At 48.9% G+C, this 15,000-nt stretch overlaps 2 protein-coding genes across 2 annotated transcripts in view; one reads left to right on the top strand and one right to left on the bottom strand.

Moving 5' to 3' along the window:
• Positions 1 to 15,000, top strand: part of LOC125026244 — a gene marked incomplete at its 5' end in the record, with an annotated part of 35,594 nt that overhangs the window by 8,892 nt on the left and 11,702 nt on the right. The window contains 2 exon segments of the mRNA XM_047614546.1: positions 1,427 to 2,189; positions 3,334 to 3,440. Of these exon segments, the coding sequence (XP_047470502.1) occupies positions 1,427 to 2,189; positions 3,334 to 3,440 (870 nt within the window).
• Positions 4,159 to 6,740, bottom strand: LOC125026680. Its single transcript, XM_047615288.1, has 4 exons — positions 5,773 to 6,740; positions 5,400 to 5,647; positions 4,966 to 5,265; positions 4,159 to 4,873 (listed from the first exon to the last, which is right to left on the bottom strand). Exons 1-4 carry the CDS (start codon positions 6,011 to 6,013, stop codon positions 4,442 to 4,444), a joined length of 1,221 nt encoding a protein of 406 aa, XP_047471244.1. The 5' UTR covers positions 6,014 to 6,740; the 3' UTR covers positions 4,159 to 4,441.

Raw genomic sequence — 15,000 nt, 5'->3', positions numbered from 1 at the left:
TACTCTCTACTCTCTACTCTCCTTTCTCTTCTTTCTACTCTCTACTCTCTACTCTTACTCTCTACTCTCTACTCTCTACTCTTACTCTCTACTCTCTACTCTCTACTCTTACTCTCTACTCTCTACTCTTACTCTCTACTCTCTACTCTCTACTCTCTACTCTCTACTCTTACTCTCTACTCTCTACTCTCTACTCTCCTTTCTCTTCTTTCTACTCTCTACTCTTACTCTCTACTCTCTACTCTCCTTTCTCTTCTTTCTACTCTCTACTCTCTACTCTCTACTCTCTACTCTCTACTCTTACTCTCTACTCTCTACTCTCTACTCTCTACTCTCTACTCTTACTCTCTACTCTCTACTCTCTACTCTTACTCTCTACTCTCTACTCTTACTCTCTACTCTCTACTCTCTACTCTCTACTCTCTACTCTTACTCTCTACTCTCTTCTCTCTACTCTCTACTCTCTACTCTTACTCTCTACTCTCTACTCTCTACTCTCTACTCTCTACTCTCTACTCTCTACTCTTACTCTCTACTCTCTACTCTTACTCTCTACTCTCTACTCTCTACTCTCTACTCTTACTCTCTACTCTCTACTCTCCTTTCTCTTCTTTCTACTCTCTACTCTTACTCTCTACTCTCCTTTCTCTTCTTTCTACTCTCTACTCTCCTTTCTCTTCTTTCTACTCTCTACTCTCTACTCTCTACTCTTACTCTCTACTCTCTACTCTTACTCTCTACTCTCTACTCTCTACTCTCTACTCTTACTCTCTACTCTCTACTCTTACTCTCTACTCTCTACTCTTACTCTCTACTCTCCTTTCTCTTCTTTCTACTCTCTACTCTTACTCTCTACTCTCTACTCTCTACTCTTACTCTCTACTCTCTACTCTTACTCTCTACTCTCTACTCTTACTCTCTACTCTCTACTCTTACTCTCTACTCTCTACTCTCTACTCTCTACTCTCCTTTCTCTTCTTTCTACTCTCTACTCTCCTTTCTCTTCTTTCTACTCTCTACTCTCTACTCTTAGTAACAAGTTAAGCTCTCTATAATTCCAAAACAAGAATAATTGCCATTTGTGATCCCAGCTTGAACATGGCTTCATGACTCACCACATGGTTGTTGAATTGCATAATCCAACAAACCTCTTTTTTTTTTTTTTTTTTTTTTACTACTTGGACTTTCTTCTCTTACTCAATAAGTTTTCATTTGAGTCCAGTTTCTCAACATTCAAGTTCATTCTCTCAATTAAGCTGTAATTCAGTGTTCTTGGTTTCCTAGCCGAGTAGAGTTGTTCTCAAACAGCAGAGCAGGGAAGGGTCTGCTGAGCAATCAAATCACATTCAGTAGATGATGTGAATATTTTATCAGTGATATCATTGTTACTAGATTAATCTTGAAGATCTCGTGTGTTAATTTTAATTAATGGCTCCAAAACTAATCGCTTTCTCCCACACCCCACAGAATGAAGACAAGAAGATGCGAGCTTATGCTGTAATTCCCCCCATCCTTTTAGAGGAGAAGAAGCGCCAGCATCGCTACAACAACCGCAATGGACTTATAGAGGAACCCATAGCAGAGTATAAAGATCACAAAAACATAAATATCTGGACCGAGCAAGAGAAAGAAATATTTCGGGACAAATATTTACAACACCCTAAGAACTTTGTTGCAATAGGTAGTTATTTAGAAAGAAAGTCAGTGAGTGATTGTATTCAATACTACTATAGTACCAAAAAGAAAGAAAATTACAAGGTGTTAGTGAAACGCCGAATAAGACGGCCAAGGAAACCAAACAATCCTCCAGTGGTGGAAGTGGTTGGGGTGAATGTGACGGGTGTGACCACCAGGGGCTCGGTGGCGGCGTTGCGCGGTCAGCAGACCAACCGGCAGGGCCCGCCCACCATGACAGGGAGCCTGAACAACAACAGCAACAGCAATCAGGGAAGCTCGGGTGAATCTGAGCAGCCGCAGAACTACCCCGTGAACAGCACGCCTGGAGGGGAGGTGTCGGCCAACTCCCTGCCAGCCACCACGGAGAACAGCCCTGTGCCGTCGCCGAACCACGCGGCAGCGGTGGGGGTGAGTCAGGGCAATGAGTCGTCGAACAACAGCGGCACCAACACAGCGCCAGCGATATCCAATCAAGAAGTCAGAGAAAAAGACAAGGAAAATCTCTCTAATAGGTATGTTCTGTGGCCACTTTTAATGTGGGTCGAGTTTTCTTGTTTTGCTTTTATTTTGTTTGATTCTACTAAAACTTCAGTGGTATAAAGCCATGAAAACTTTAATGATGAATCACTGAGGTTAAGATTCATAGGGGTCAGTGGTGCAGAACTGCAGGATAAGAATGAATGTTGAGGGAATATGCAAGTGCCTTGAGCAAATTTTACCTTTGCCGACATACATATATATACATACATACATTCATATATATATATATATATATATATATATATATATATATATATATATATATATATATAGAGTGTGTGTGTCTGTTTGTGTGTGTGTGTAATGTATATTCTTGCTAAAATTAAGTTTTTATGGGTGTAGTTTTGCATTCAGTCAGTGGGCACATAACAATGGTAGGAAATGAAAGTAACACTTTAAATGAATTACTATTAGTCTTATTATCATAACAATGACTAATTGTTCCTCTATTTCCAATACAATTTGCATCAGTGCAAATTTCACATGTATTATTCTTCATTATTTGAATATATAATACTGTGTAGATTCCCCTCCTGAAAATTAAGCAAATTATTGTTGTATTGTCTTGTAATACATTGAAGATGTAAGGCTTATTTGGAATTAATAGCTTTATTCCTCCTTCGAAACTCTGTTGTCATTGTTTCTTTGTATATCGTTTATTTTTTATGGGGTTAAAAAAAAACAACTGTACTTTTACTCGTGTCATGTAAGATTGCTTTCCAACGTTGAGCAGCTTTGGCAGTTGTTGCAATGTTGACTCCATGTGTATCGTATTTCACAGTGACGATGTTTTTGATGTTTAAAGTAGATGTGGGTCAGTGAATTCTCATGTCAGTTTGACAGCCGACACTTTATGTGGATTTTGAACCTCACCTACTCATGTTTTTTGTTTGTTTATTGGTCCTTTGAGCTTGTTTCATTGGTATGATGTTACTTGCATTCTTTACTCTTCCCTCTGTGAAATATGTCCGCTATCAATTAAGAGATTTGCATTTATAGAATACATAAAGACATATTGGTGGATACAAATAAGTGAAGTTCAGATGAAGCACAGCTTAACCTCTGCAACAATCACAGTTTGTACTCAACACTAACCCTTTCTCTCTTTCTCACCAGTGATAAGCCTAGAGAGAAGACCGCAAGAAGAGAACGCCTGCTTAAAGAGGATGACAAGACCAAAGATACCCAGGACTCGAGTGATGACGACAATGCGGCCGAGCACGGTGAGTAGCCAACACCCTCTTCTTCTTCTTCTTCTGTCTGTGGATAGGGTTGGATATCGTGATGGGAAGAGGTTGTAGGGTAAATTCACAAAAAGAGGGGTCCTTTTTTTTTTCTATCTTTCTCTTTTTATTTATTTATTTATTTATTTTTATCTTGCATTCCGCTCCCGTCATTTTCCGTTTACGTGCTGGGATTCTTGAAGGTCAGGGTTGTTTCATTTTGGATGTTTTCTGTGGGTAGTATTCCTTTTCTCTTTCTTTTTTCTCTCTTTCTTTATTATTCTAGTAAACTTTTTCTTTGCTTGTGTTTATTTGAAATTTGAGCACTTAAGGTAATGTGCCTTTGTTTTGTTTTAAGCAAGATTTGAAGATGAAAGAAGGACAATTTTGTAGCCTTCTCCGTTGGAAATTCATTTTTTATTTGAGTTAGAGCCAAATAGTTTCATGATTGTAATTGTTACTTTGAAAGGACAAATCTCTTTAGTTTAAATGTCATACAGGATATTTATAGAAGTTTGCTACTTGTGTGTGTGTATGTATATATATATATATATATATATATATATATATTCTGTATAAGGGGTTTCAAATTTTCTCAGCTATTATTTTGGCTTATATTTTGGGATATTATGTATAAGGATTCTAAACAGTGATATATATTTAGCAGAAATCAAAAGGTATTAATGTAGGTTGCATTTCTGCTTGACATACCTTGTTCTGCTTTTTTGGGATACGGAAATGATGAGGCAGAATGTCTGTTCTAGTTTATTAATATTTAGTTTGATAACACTTTATATTAGAAGTCTTGAGGGATCTATATTTGATTAACAGAAAGACCAGGGTATAAAATGTGATAGATAGAGAGTCAACCAACAGCCTGCAATGAGCCAATTCCAGTGTTGTGAAGGACGCAGAGGCCACTGGTAGTCTATACTCTTAAGAATCCTCTGATGCAGAAGACGTAGGTGTGGTGCTGCTGACACTGGGGCCATGAAGTTCCATTAGCTGGTGGAGGACTTGGGTGTGGCAGCACGGGTCGTGGTGGGGGTGGGGGTGCGTGCTGGCTTTGAGGGGGTCTTGGCTCTGCCCTTCTCCCCCAGGGACGAGGTCTCCTCTTCCTGGTGACACATCCGTCGGTGCTTGTGCACGAAGTAGTAGCTGGGGAACTTGGATCCACAGGTCTTGCAGGGGAAGTATTGTACATTGAGGTCTAGGATCTTGAGCCCCTCTGAAGGCGCAGGAGAAACTGTGCCGTTGCTACTGTAAGGGGACATGCTTCCGGCCCTCCTGCCTGCCGGTCGTCCTTCTTTCACGCTCGTGGTGCGGCTGCTGGCTTCCTGCACGGCGTCAGACTTGCCCGGGGAGGGAAGGCTGCTCCCACGCAGCTTGTCCACCTCGACTGTGATGGGGTTGATGTGGCGGCGCATGTGTTTCTGGCAAAGATAGAGGGATGGTCAGGGGCTTTTTCTTTGTACTGATACCTTATAACTCAAAAACAAAAGGAAGCTGAGAACAATGAATTTACCTGATAACAGTAGTGGCTCTTGAAGGTGTGGTTGCAGTAGACACAGTGGTATGTACGGCTTGTTTGGTTGTTAGGGACAGGGGGTGATGGGACCCTGTTGCTCTTGAGGATCCCACTTGCAGCCTCTAATTGAAGGGCATTGGTAAGGCTGGAATTCTCCGAGGAGTTGCTGGCGTCGCCGGCAATATCTCTGCCTGTCTTGTGGTGCTCCCCTCCAGCGGTCTCAGAGCCTGGCTCGGAGTCCAGCTCTTCCACATTAATTTCGGTCTCTGTCTCTGAGTCATCATGACCCAGTAAGGGCTGTGGAATAAAAAATCAATTTGTTTACAATCAGTGAGGAAAAATGACCCCTGCAGATATAAAAGTTACTTTCACACATAATAGCAATAAATAATGTGCAATAATGTGACCTAACAAATGTTTGTGGTGCTTACATTAGCCTTGTACGCCCTGTTGATGACACGCTCAAAGAAAACGGGCCCGTCACAGGCAGCGATGTCTATTATAACTGTCCCCGACTGACTTCTGAGTCCTTCGCCAACGGCAGCACTGTGTCGTATGTATTTGTCGTTGACGCTCATTGAACCAACTCCGTCCTGGTGCTGACTCCCGCAGGTGTCATCCAGGACACCCCCGAGGCCGTCCACGACTTCCCCCTCGCGACTCAGCTCTGGAGGGACTACTTTTGAGGGAGAGAGAAGCGGGTCTTAGTTGTGCGCTGTACTTGAATGAGGGAAGGAAGTTTGCAAGTAGCCATTATGTGGTAGGCTTAGCTACATAAAGAAATACATGCTTAGGGACACCTACCATGAGCGTGTTTGATGGGATGATGGGGGCGAGGTCTGGTGGGCGTGGGTCTGACGATGGTGGTCGAGGACGAAGTAGACGAAGTGGAGGCGACATGCTGCGGGGGCACGAACCTGGCCAGCCCCCTCCACACGCTGAGGGCGGGGGGCACGTCTGGGATCCCCCCAAGCATGGCAGCGGCGCTGGGGCTAGCACTGGTGCCTGTGAGGAGAGCCTGGCACAGGGATACCACCCCCGGCATTTGTAACAGGTGCCCCGCCACCAGCACCTGTTTAGGGAAGCGGGAAAAGACACTTGTTAACGCGGTCTCGGCACGTTGCAGCTGAACACCTGTCTTGGTGTAGGAATGAAACGTTTATGAATGCTGTCCACTCAAACAAATTTTCTCGTTCCCAAGAACCCAAGAACCGCTTATCATTGATTTACTCACATCTTAAAGAAGGGAGATCAGATGTTTGAAAGCTCGACAAGATTTATGGGGAAGAAAAAAATGCCGAGGAAAGAACTCGGTCACAGGAACTATAGAATGATTTATCAATTTATTTTACGAGTCAGCTGAACTGAGAAAGGAAAGTGAGTAGTATGAAGGGACCAACAGTCGTGCTTGCAAGAGCGTCCTGCGATCGCGCTGCAACAGCTGGCGTGGCTTGCCTCATAGAGCGTGGCGGGCGTAAGGGGCAGGCGGCCCGTGTACATGTAGGCCAGGATGGCAGCAAAGCCCGCGGGCGGCACGTGCGGCAGGAGCAGCCTCGCCTCGCGCTCCCCGCCCACGGCCGCCCGCAGGTAGGCGCTGTGCGAGGCCAGGACGGAGCCATGGGCGCGGAAGAGGCGGCCGCCCGCGAGCACCCACGCGTCGTAATCCTCGCCGTCCTGGAGGAGCGGGCAGAGAGGCGGCGGTGGGCGCGCGGGCGGGGTTTGGGCGCTGGACGGAGCCGCCCCTCCGCCGTTGCTCGAATTCTCGCTCATCACGCGCTAATAGAGTCTCTCAGCACCACTTGTCAGAAATCAGTCTCTGGAGCTTCACCGGGGGATCCAGCCGCTGCTCGCCACGGGGGGGATTCAGCAACGCACTACACTCGCTCGTCCGGCCATCGCTCGAACTCGCTTTTCCCGACTCGGACGACACACTTCCTGGGTTCGGCAGAGGAGCGGGGTGGAGGTGGGGGGGGTTGAAAGGTGATTGTCTTAGCTGCCTCTTTAGCCTATTGCCACACCTGTCAGCCTCGTGTCAGGCCGGTAACTGACATCCACGTTGCTCCCTTGCACGTAAATAAGCCTTCCAAGTGTGGCCGCTGATTGGCTAGGTTTGTCGGACGTGGGGCCAATCATCGTCGAGCAAACATTGGGCGCGGGAAGGTTTGCGTGAGGGAACCGGGCCTCTCTCTCTCTCTCTCTCTCTCTCTCTCTCTCTCTCTCTCTCTCTCTCTCTCTCTCTCTCTCTCTCTCTCTCTCTCTCTCTCTCTCTCTCTCTCTCTCTCTCTCTCTCTCTCTCCCTCTCCCTCTCCCTCTCCCTCTCCCTCTCCCTCTCCCTCTCCCTCTCCCTCTCCTTCTCCCTCTTTTTCTTCTCCTTCACTCTCTCCATCTCCCACTTTTCCATCCCTTTCCTTTCCCCACCTTTCCCCTCTTCCTCTTCATATCCCCCTTCCCATTCCCTCCCTTTTCCTCTTCTCCTCCCTCCTCCCTCCTCCCTCTTCCCTCCTCCCTCCTCCCATTCCCCCTTCCCTCCTCGCTCTCCCTCTTTCTATTTCTCTTTCTCTTTTACCTTTTGGGAATTGTATCGGCGAAGTGTTTCGGGCGCGGTAAAAGGAGGGGGTGGGGGGGGAGGGGGGGGAGGAGGAGGAGGAGGAGGAAAGGGGACTCCTCATTAAGTGTGTACTTGATCGCTGGTTTCCTTAAGTGCCCCAAAAGTGAAGGAAAGGGGGAGGGGAGAGAAGGGAAGGGGGGGTGGGCGGGAGGGAGGGAGGGAGGGAGGGAAGGAGCTTGGAGGGGGCGGGAGGGGGGAGGGGGGAGGCGGTAATCTAATTTAGAGCGTGTGAAAGAATGCTTCGTGGCTGGCGAGGAGTGGAGGGGGGGGGGGGTAGTGTTAGGAGGAGGGGTTAGAGGGGCTAGGGAGAGATGGAGCGGGAGGGGGGGGGGGGGGAGAGTAGGGTTAAAGATTAACGCCTGTTTGATTTTGTTTCGGAAGAAAGATGAATTCAGGGAAGGCGTCGGGGTGGGGGCGGGGTGGAAGGGAGGAAGGAAGAAAGGAAGGAAGAAAGGAAGATGAGATGGAAGAGGGAGGAATGAAGGAAGGATGGAGGAGGAGGAATGAAGGAAGGATGGATGGAGGAAGAGGAGGAGGAAGAAGAAGAGGAGGAGGAGAGGAATGAAAAAAGGAAGGAGAATGGGAGGAGGGAGGAGGAGGATGGAATGGAATAGAGGATGAAAAAAAGAGATAGTAGTAAATGAATGAATGAAGGAAGGAGGGAGGGGAAAGTAGTTAAAGGAAGGAGAGTGACAGAGTGAAGGAAATGGGGAGGGAAGGAGGAAACGAAGGAAGGTGGGATGGATGGAATGAAAGAAAGAAGGAAGGAAGAAGTGGTACGAAGAAATTGATAAACGACTAGGTTGAGCGGCGTGCGAGTGATGGAAAGGTCCAGCGAAGGAAGGCAATCATTTTGACATTTTGCTTGAATTGCGTGTGCGAGAGGACGCTGGGTCGGAGCTGAAGTGTTCGTTTCCCTCTCGTCCCTCTATTTTCTCTACGCCTTTTTCACCTCTTGTCTCTCTTCCCTCTTCTTTTTCATTTTTCATTTTTTAGCTCTCTTTTATTTTAGTTTTTTATCTCTTCTCTCCGGTTTTCGATTTCTCGCCTCTTCTCTTCTCTTCTCTTCTTCGCTATCCCCATCTCTTCTCTCGAGTCTCGGTATTTCCTTTTTTCTTCTCTCTATTCTTTTCCTTTCATCCCACTCCCTTCTCTCTTCCCCCTCTCCGTTCTCTCCTCTCCTCTCCTCCTCTTCCATCCCTCACTTCTTTGCTCTCCCACCTCCCATCCCTGCTTCTTTCCTCTCCTCTCCCCTCTCTCTCCCCTCTCCCCTCTCCCCTCTCCCCTTCTATCCTCCCCCCTCCCCATCCTCTACTTCTTGCCCCCCCCCCCCCTTCCTTCCCCTTCCCCCGTCACCACCCCGGAATGAAGCCCGTTTCTGATGTGGCTGTTCATCTGGCGTCTTTTGTGACTGCGATTTACGCAAATACGCGGATTCCACCCCCTTTCTTTGCCCACTGACACGCCGTTAAGACAATTGGTTGCCAGGGTCGAGGGGGGGAGAGGGAGAGGGAGAGGGCGTGAGAGGGGTGGGGTGAGGGGCGCTCTCTTCTCTTCTCTTGGCTTTTCTCTTCCCTTTTCTGCTCTGGTCTTTCTCTTCTCTTCTCTTCTCTTCTCTCCTCTCTTCATCTCCGCTTTCCTTTTCCTTTTTTTTTTCTTATCTTCTCTTTGTCCTCTCTTCTCGCGCCCGCTCGCTCCCCATTCCCTCTCGCATTTCCTCTTTCTTCTATCATCCCTTTCTACTTTCGCTTCTCACGGTATCTTTCTCTTGTCAACTCCCCTCTCTCCTTTTTCTTCTCGTGTCTCCTTCTATACTTCTTTCCCCCCTCTTTCTCCTCCTCCCTCTCCCTCTCCTTCTCCTCCCTCTCCTCCTCTCCTTCTTCTCCCACTCCCTCTCCTTCTTCTCCTCCCTCTCCCTCTCCTTCTCCTCCCTCTCCCTCTCCTTCTCCTCCCTCTCCCTCTCCTTCTTCTCCTCCCTCTCCCTCTCCCTCTCCCTCTCCCTCTCCCTCTCCCTCTCCCTCTCCCTCTCCCTCTCCCTCTCCCTCTCCCTGTTTCTGATTTTCCTCGCAATGGATATGCTACACGTAAAAATGTGTGTGTGTGTATAAGGGATCATTTTTACGATTGATTCTTTGACTAGAAGTTGCTCGGGCCAACCTTTTGCTCCTCCTTTCCCCCTCTCCCTCCCACTCCCTTTTCTTTCACCTCTCCCTCCCATTCCCTCTACTCTTCCCTTCTCCCTTCCTCGATCGTCCTTCCCTCCAGCACTTCCTCCCTCCGCTCCCTCTTTCCTCTCCCTCCTCCCTCCGATCCCTCCCTCTTTTTCCCCATTCTGCCATCCCCTCAAATCCCTCTCTTCCCCTCTCTTCTTCTTCCCTCCTTTCTCCCTCCTTATTCTTTCCTCTTCCTCCCTCCTTCCCTCCCTCCTCACCCCCCTTCTTTCCTCCCCCCTTCCCTCGCCCACTTCCCTCCCCCCCTTCCCTTGCCTCTGACCCCTTTTCCTCCTCCCTCCCTCCTCCTTCCCTCCTCCTCCCCTCCTCCTCCCCTCCTCCTCCCCTCCTCCTCTCTTCCCTGACCCCTCCCTGACCCCCTCTCTCCCCTGACCCCTCCCTGACCCCCTCTCTCCCCTCTCCTCCCTGACTCCCTCTCACCCCACTCCTCCCTGACCCCTCTCTTTCCCCTCCCGCTCTCCCCTCCCGCTGCATGTACACCAAAAACATGTTGACACGCCTCAAATTGTATTTTCTTTGGACGACTTAAACTAACAGGATCGAGAAAAGCGATCCATTACTGGATTAAGCGGCGGAGGCTGGCGGTGTCCTGGGGATGGGGAGGGGAGAGGGAGGGGAGGAAGGGGAGAAGGGAGAGGGGCGAGGAAGGAGGGCAGGGGGGAAGGGGAGGGAGGTGGGTGGGAGCAGGAGGGGAAGGTCCGTTTACACATGTGAACATTGCTCATAGGCGGCCCACCTGGCTTTTTGAATGAATAAACACAATATTGCTAATGGTGTTTACTTTTGTGTCCCATGCTGACTGCTGCCGCTCGCTCGCTCGCTCGCAGCGGCTGCCGCCCGCACGCACGCACGCCCGCCCGCCCGTCCGCCCGCACGTTCGCTCGCCACACGCCGCCCGCGTCTCAGCATGGGCGGCCTGTCCTGGTGTCCTACGGTTTTGCCTTTTCTTTTTTAGATAAGAGATGATACGAGTCCTTAATTGCGTCACGCCTCCCCTCTCCCCCCCTCAATTTCCCTCCCTCCTTCCCTCCACCCTGCCCCCTCTCCCCTCTCCCCTCTCCCCTCTCCCCCGCGTTTCTCTTTGTTTTTTTTTCTTCCTCTCTTTGGATTCATCAAAGTTATTGCATTTGCTCTGGTTGTCCGTGCTGGTCTGTTTGCTGTAGTTCGTAGCCTTGCAACGTGACCAAATCAGTCAGAGCTTTTGTGTGTGTGTGTGCGTGTCTGTGTCTGTTTGTTTGCGCTCGTGTGCGTATGTGTGCTCGTGTTTGTGTTTATATGCATTGGGTATTATACACCATTTCTAATGCCCAAAACGCAGTCCTCGCGTGATCCACTTTCCACCCTCGGCCGTGGTGGCGGCGGGCGGCGGGCGGCGGCGGCGGCGGCGGCGGCGGCGGCGGCGGTGGAAAATCCCGCAGCGCGCCGGTCGTTGGCAGTCGCGGCGCGGATTGCGAGGGTTCCGCGCGTCGCCTGGTGCCGGCCACGAGGACTTTGATTGCAAGTGCTTTCGGTATTGGGTGTTTGCTCACTGCTTTTCCCGGATTGCTTTCATTTGGCGAAGGCTTTCTGGCAGCAGCAGAACGAGAGTCACGCCAGCACGCGGCGCCGCTCGCCCCCTCACAATATCGCCGGCCATACATGCACTCTGCTTTCAGGCATGCATGGCCACTTTAAACGCACTCGCCTCCGGTGGGCCACGAACTCGGGGTTGCAGACGCGCTTCCTTCCCTTCTGGGCTTGACTATTCACTCGCCTATGTCACTTACGTATTCACTCAATCCTTCATTCATCCATGCAAGCACTCGCTCGCTCACTTCACTCGCTCACGTATACAAAACTTAGCCACCCACCCACTCACTCACTCACTCACTCACTCACTCACTCACTCACTCACTCACTCACTCACTCACTCACTCATGCACGACTCACTCACTCACTCACTCACTCACTCACTCACTCACTCACTCACTCACTCACTCACACACTCACTCACTCACACACACACACACACACACACACACACACACACACACACACACACACACACACACACACACACACACAGATTCACCCACCCACCCACCCACTCACTTATTAACTGGCCCATTCACACCCCACACCCCCTTTGGCACGGGGCCCATGTCGCGTCGCTAATTCATCATTAATAATTACACTCTTGCAACTACGTATTAACGAGCACAAGCACACTCACCCACATTCCCATTGACATTCACCTTCACCTCTCATATTCGCGTTCCTGGTCACCCATTGAAGCGGCCTTTCGCGATTGGCACCCTCTCGCATGGGCACTTGCACAGGCACTCTCTCTCAATTCAAGTATGTCCTCTCTCTCTCCTTCTCTCTCTCTCTCTCTCTCTCTCCTCTCTCTCTCTCTCTCTCTCTCTCTCTCTCTCTCTCTCTCTCTCTCTCTCTCTCTCTCTCTCTCTCTCTCTCTCTCTCTCTCTCACTCACTCACTCACTCTTTCTCACCCTCACTCACTCACTCTGATTCTCCCTCTCACCCTCACTCTCATTCTCACTCACACTCACACTCTCAGTCTCACTCTTACCATCCCACTCTCACTCTCACTCTCACTCTCACTCTCTCACATAGCCGCACTCCGAGCACACATAATTAAGAGCACAACCAACACACACACCGGGGCTACTATTGAGCGAGAGGATCTTTGCCTAGTTGTTGAGTTTCTTCTCTCTTTTTTTTTGTGGTTGTAGGCATCGTCCTCTTGTGCACTTTGTTTGTTCGTCGGCATACCGAATGAATCTGCCGGCTTCTCCTCCCTAATTAAGAGATTGCCTGCTTATAAATTAATTAGCTTGGGCTCGCTCGCTCGCTCTCGGTCTCTCTCTCTCTCGCTCATTCTCTCTTGCATTCTCTTATTCTCTCTCTCTCATTATCTCTCATTCTCTCTCATTCTCTCTTTCATTCTCTCTCTTTCTCTCTCTCTCTTTCTCTCTCTCTCTTTCTCTCTCTCTCTTCTCTCTCTCTCTCTCTCTCTCTCTCTCTCTCTCTCTCTCTCTCTCTCTCTCTCCTCTCTCTCTCCCTCTCTCTCTCTCCTCTCTCTCTCTCCCCTCTCTCTCTCTCTCTCTCTCTCTCTCTCTCTCTCTCTCTCTCTCTCTCTCTCTCTCTCTCTCTCTCTCTCTCTCTCTCTCTCTCTCTCTTCTCTCTTTCTCTCATTCTCTCTCTCTCTCCCTCTCCCTCCCTCCCTCCCTCCCTCCCTCCCTCCCTCCCTCCCTCCCCCCCCACCCCCCTATTCCCCTCTCCCTCCCTCTTCCTATTTTCCGTCCTTTCCCTGATCTGTCTGCATGTCGTTTCTCGGGGCGTTGACGACAGCCGGCTGGGTTTCGGGCTAACTCCTTCGAGAACCTTTGGATTTTTTAACATTGTGGATTTTGGCACAGTAGTTCCCCCCTTGTATCGAATCGGGTGTTCATTCGCTAACTCATTCACTCGCACGCAAACTCACTCATTCACTCACTCGCTCGCTCGCTCACTCATTCACTCACTCATTCACTCGCTCACTCACTCATTCACTCGCTCGCTCGCTCACTCACTCACTCACTCACTCACTCACTCACTCACTCACTCACTCACTCACTCACTCACTCACTCACTCGCTCGCTCGCTCACTCATTCACTCGTTCACTCACATACTCACTCACTCACTCATTCGAACGCATTCTTGTACCGTCCTATCTACCTATTCACGCGCATAGGCTTACACATATTACACTCACTCCCCCCCCCCCCCCTCTCTCTCTCTCTCTCTCTCTCTCTCTCTCTCTCTCTCTCTCTCTCTCTCTCTCTCTCTCTCTCTCTCTCTCTCTCTCTCTCTCTCTCTCTCTCTCAATCCCTCCCTCCTCAGAACTCCATAGATAGATTGGCTCTTCTTCTCGTTGTGAAAATAGATAGACAAATAGGAGATAGAAAAATAGATGTGACAAATAATAGATAGGGAAATGAATATGTGAGACGAAAATGGATGGTTGGGCGGATAGAATAAGTGGATGAAGAGATATCCAAGACTTTAAAAGTAGATAGATAGATAGATAGGTAGGTAGAAAACACGTGGAAGTTAGTAGATAAATAAATTGGTGAATAGATAACACAGAGAGAGGAGGAGAAAAAAGAAAGGTGATAATTTGGAGAGAGAGAGAGAGAGAGAGAGAGAGAGAGAGAGAGAGAGAGAGAGAGAGAGAGAGAGAGAGAGAGAGAGAGAGAGAGAGATATTGCCGTCACTTGTTCTTCAGCGTGGGCGTGGGTATGGGTAAGGGCGTGGGTATGGGTAAGGGCGTGGGCGCGGGCAAGGGAGGCTGGGTCGCGCGGGGTCGGGGCGGGCGGCGGCCGATGGCGTTCGCTTGGCTCTGTTTGCGGAAGGAACGCCGTTCAAAGTGTAATGCTGTGTACTCGTGTGTTTGTACGTTTGTGTGTGCCTATGTTTGCATTTGTGTATGTATTGGAATGCATGTGTGTGTGTGTGTGTTTGTCAGTATGTATGCAGTGTCTGTGTGTGTGTGTGTGTTTGTTTGTTTGTTTGTTTTTATATCGTGTGTGTGTGTTTGCTCGTTATACGCATTCGTTCATGCATTCATTGACTTTGTAATTTTGACATTTGTTTCGTTTTTCTTCGTCTTCTACTACTACTACTACCCCTCCTCTTCCTCCTCCTTCTCCTCCTCCTCCTCCTCCTCCTCCTCCTCCTCCTCCTCCTCCTCCTCCTCCTCCTCCTTACCCTTATTCTTCTCCTCCTCTTCCTCTTCCTCTTCCTCCTTCTTCGTATCCTCCTCCTCTTTCTTCTTCTTCTTCTTCTTCTTCTTCTTCTTCTTCTTCAGTGCTTTCCGTCATTTCTTCATATTTCTGACGTGCTTTGAAATAGCTGGACATTTTTGTGGCTTTTTGCATTCTTTTCGTGATTGCCTCCATCGGTTGCCAGTTGCTTTGAGGACATTTTTGTAATGTGTATTTTTATTTTGTCGTCCTACTCTCTCTCTCTCTCTCTCTCTCTCTCTCTCTCTCTCTCTCTCTCTCTCTCTCTCTCTCTCTCTCTCTCTCTCTCTCTCTCTCTCTCTCTCTCTTTCTTTCTTTCTCTCTCGCCTCCCTCCTTCACTTCCTCTCTTCTCTTCCTCCGTTGCATTTTCGTCTTCTCTTTCTCTTTCGCTTCCCTCACCTGCCTC

The sequence above is a fragment of the Penaeus chinensis genome, chromosome 6 (assembly GCF_019202785.1).
Source record: "Penaeus chinensis breed Huanghai No. 1 chromosome 6, ASM1920278v2, whole genome shotgun sequence".
NCBI classification, from domain to species: Eukaryota; Metazoa; Arthropoda; class Malacostraca; order Decapoda; family Penaeidae; genus Penaeus; species Penaeus chinensis.
The sequence above is the reverse complement of the archived record's forward strand: the minus strand, read 5'-3'. Positions and strand labels throughout refer to the sequence as shown.

Excerpts from the sequence above, each read along its gene's own strand:
- LOC125026680 (XM_047615288.1), bottom strand. The coding sequence starts at position 6,013 with ATGCCGGGGGTGGTATCCCTGTGCCAGGCTCTCCTCACAGGCACCAGT. Across the intron at positions 5,266-5,399 it reads ACAGGGCGTACAAGGCTAAT|CCCTTACTGGGTCATGATGA; the intron begins GTAAGCACCACA and ends TTTATTCCACAG. Across the intron at positions 4,874-4,965 it reads AGAGCCACTACTGTTATCAG|AAACACATGCGCCGCCACAT; the intron begins GTAAATTCATTG and ends TATCTTTGCCAG.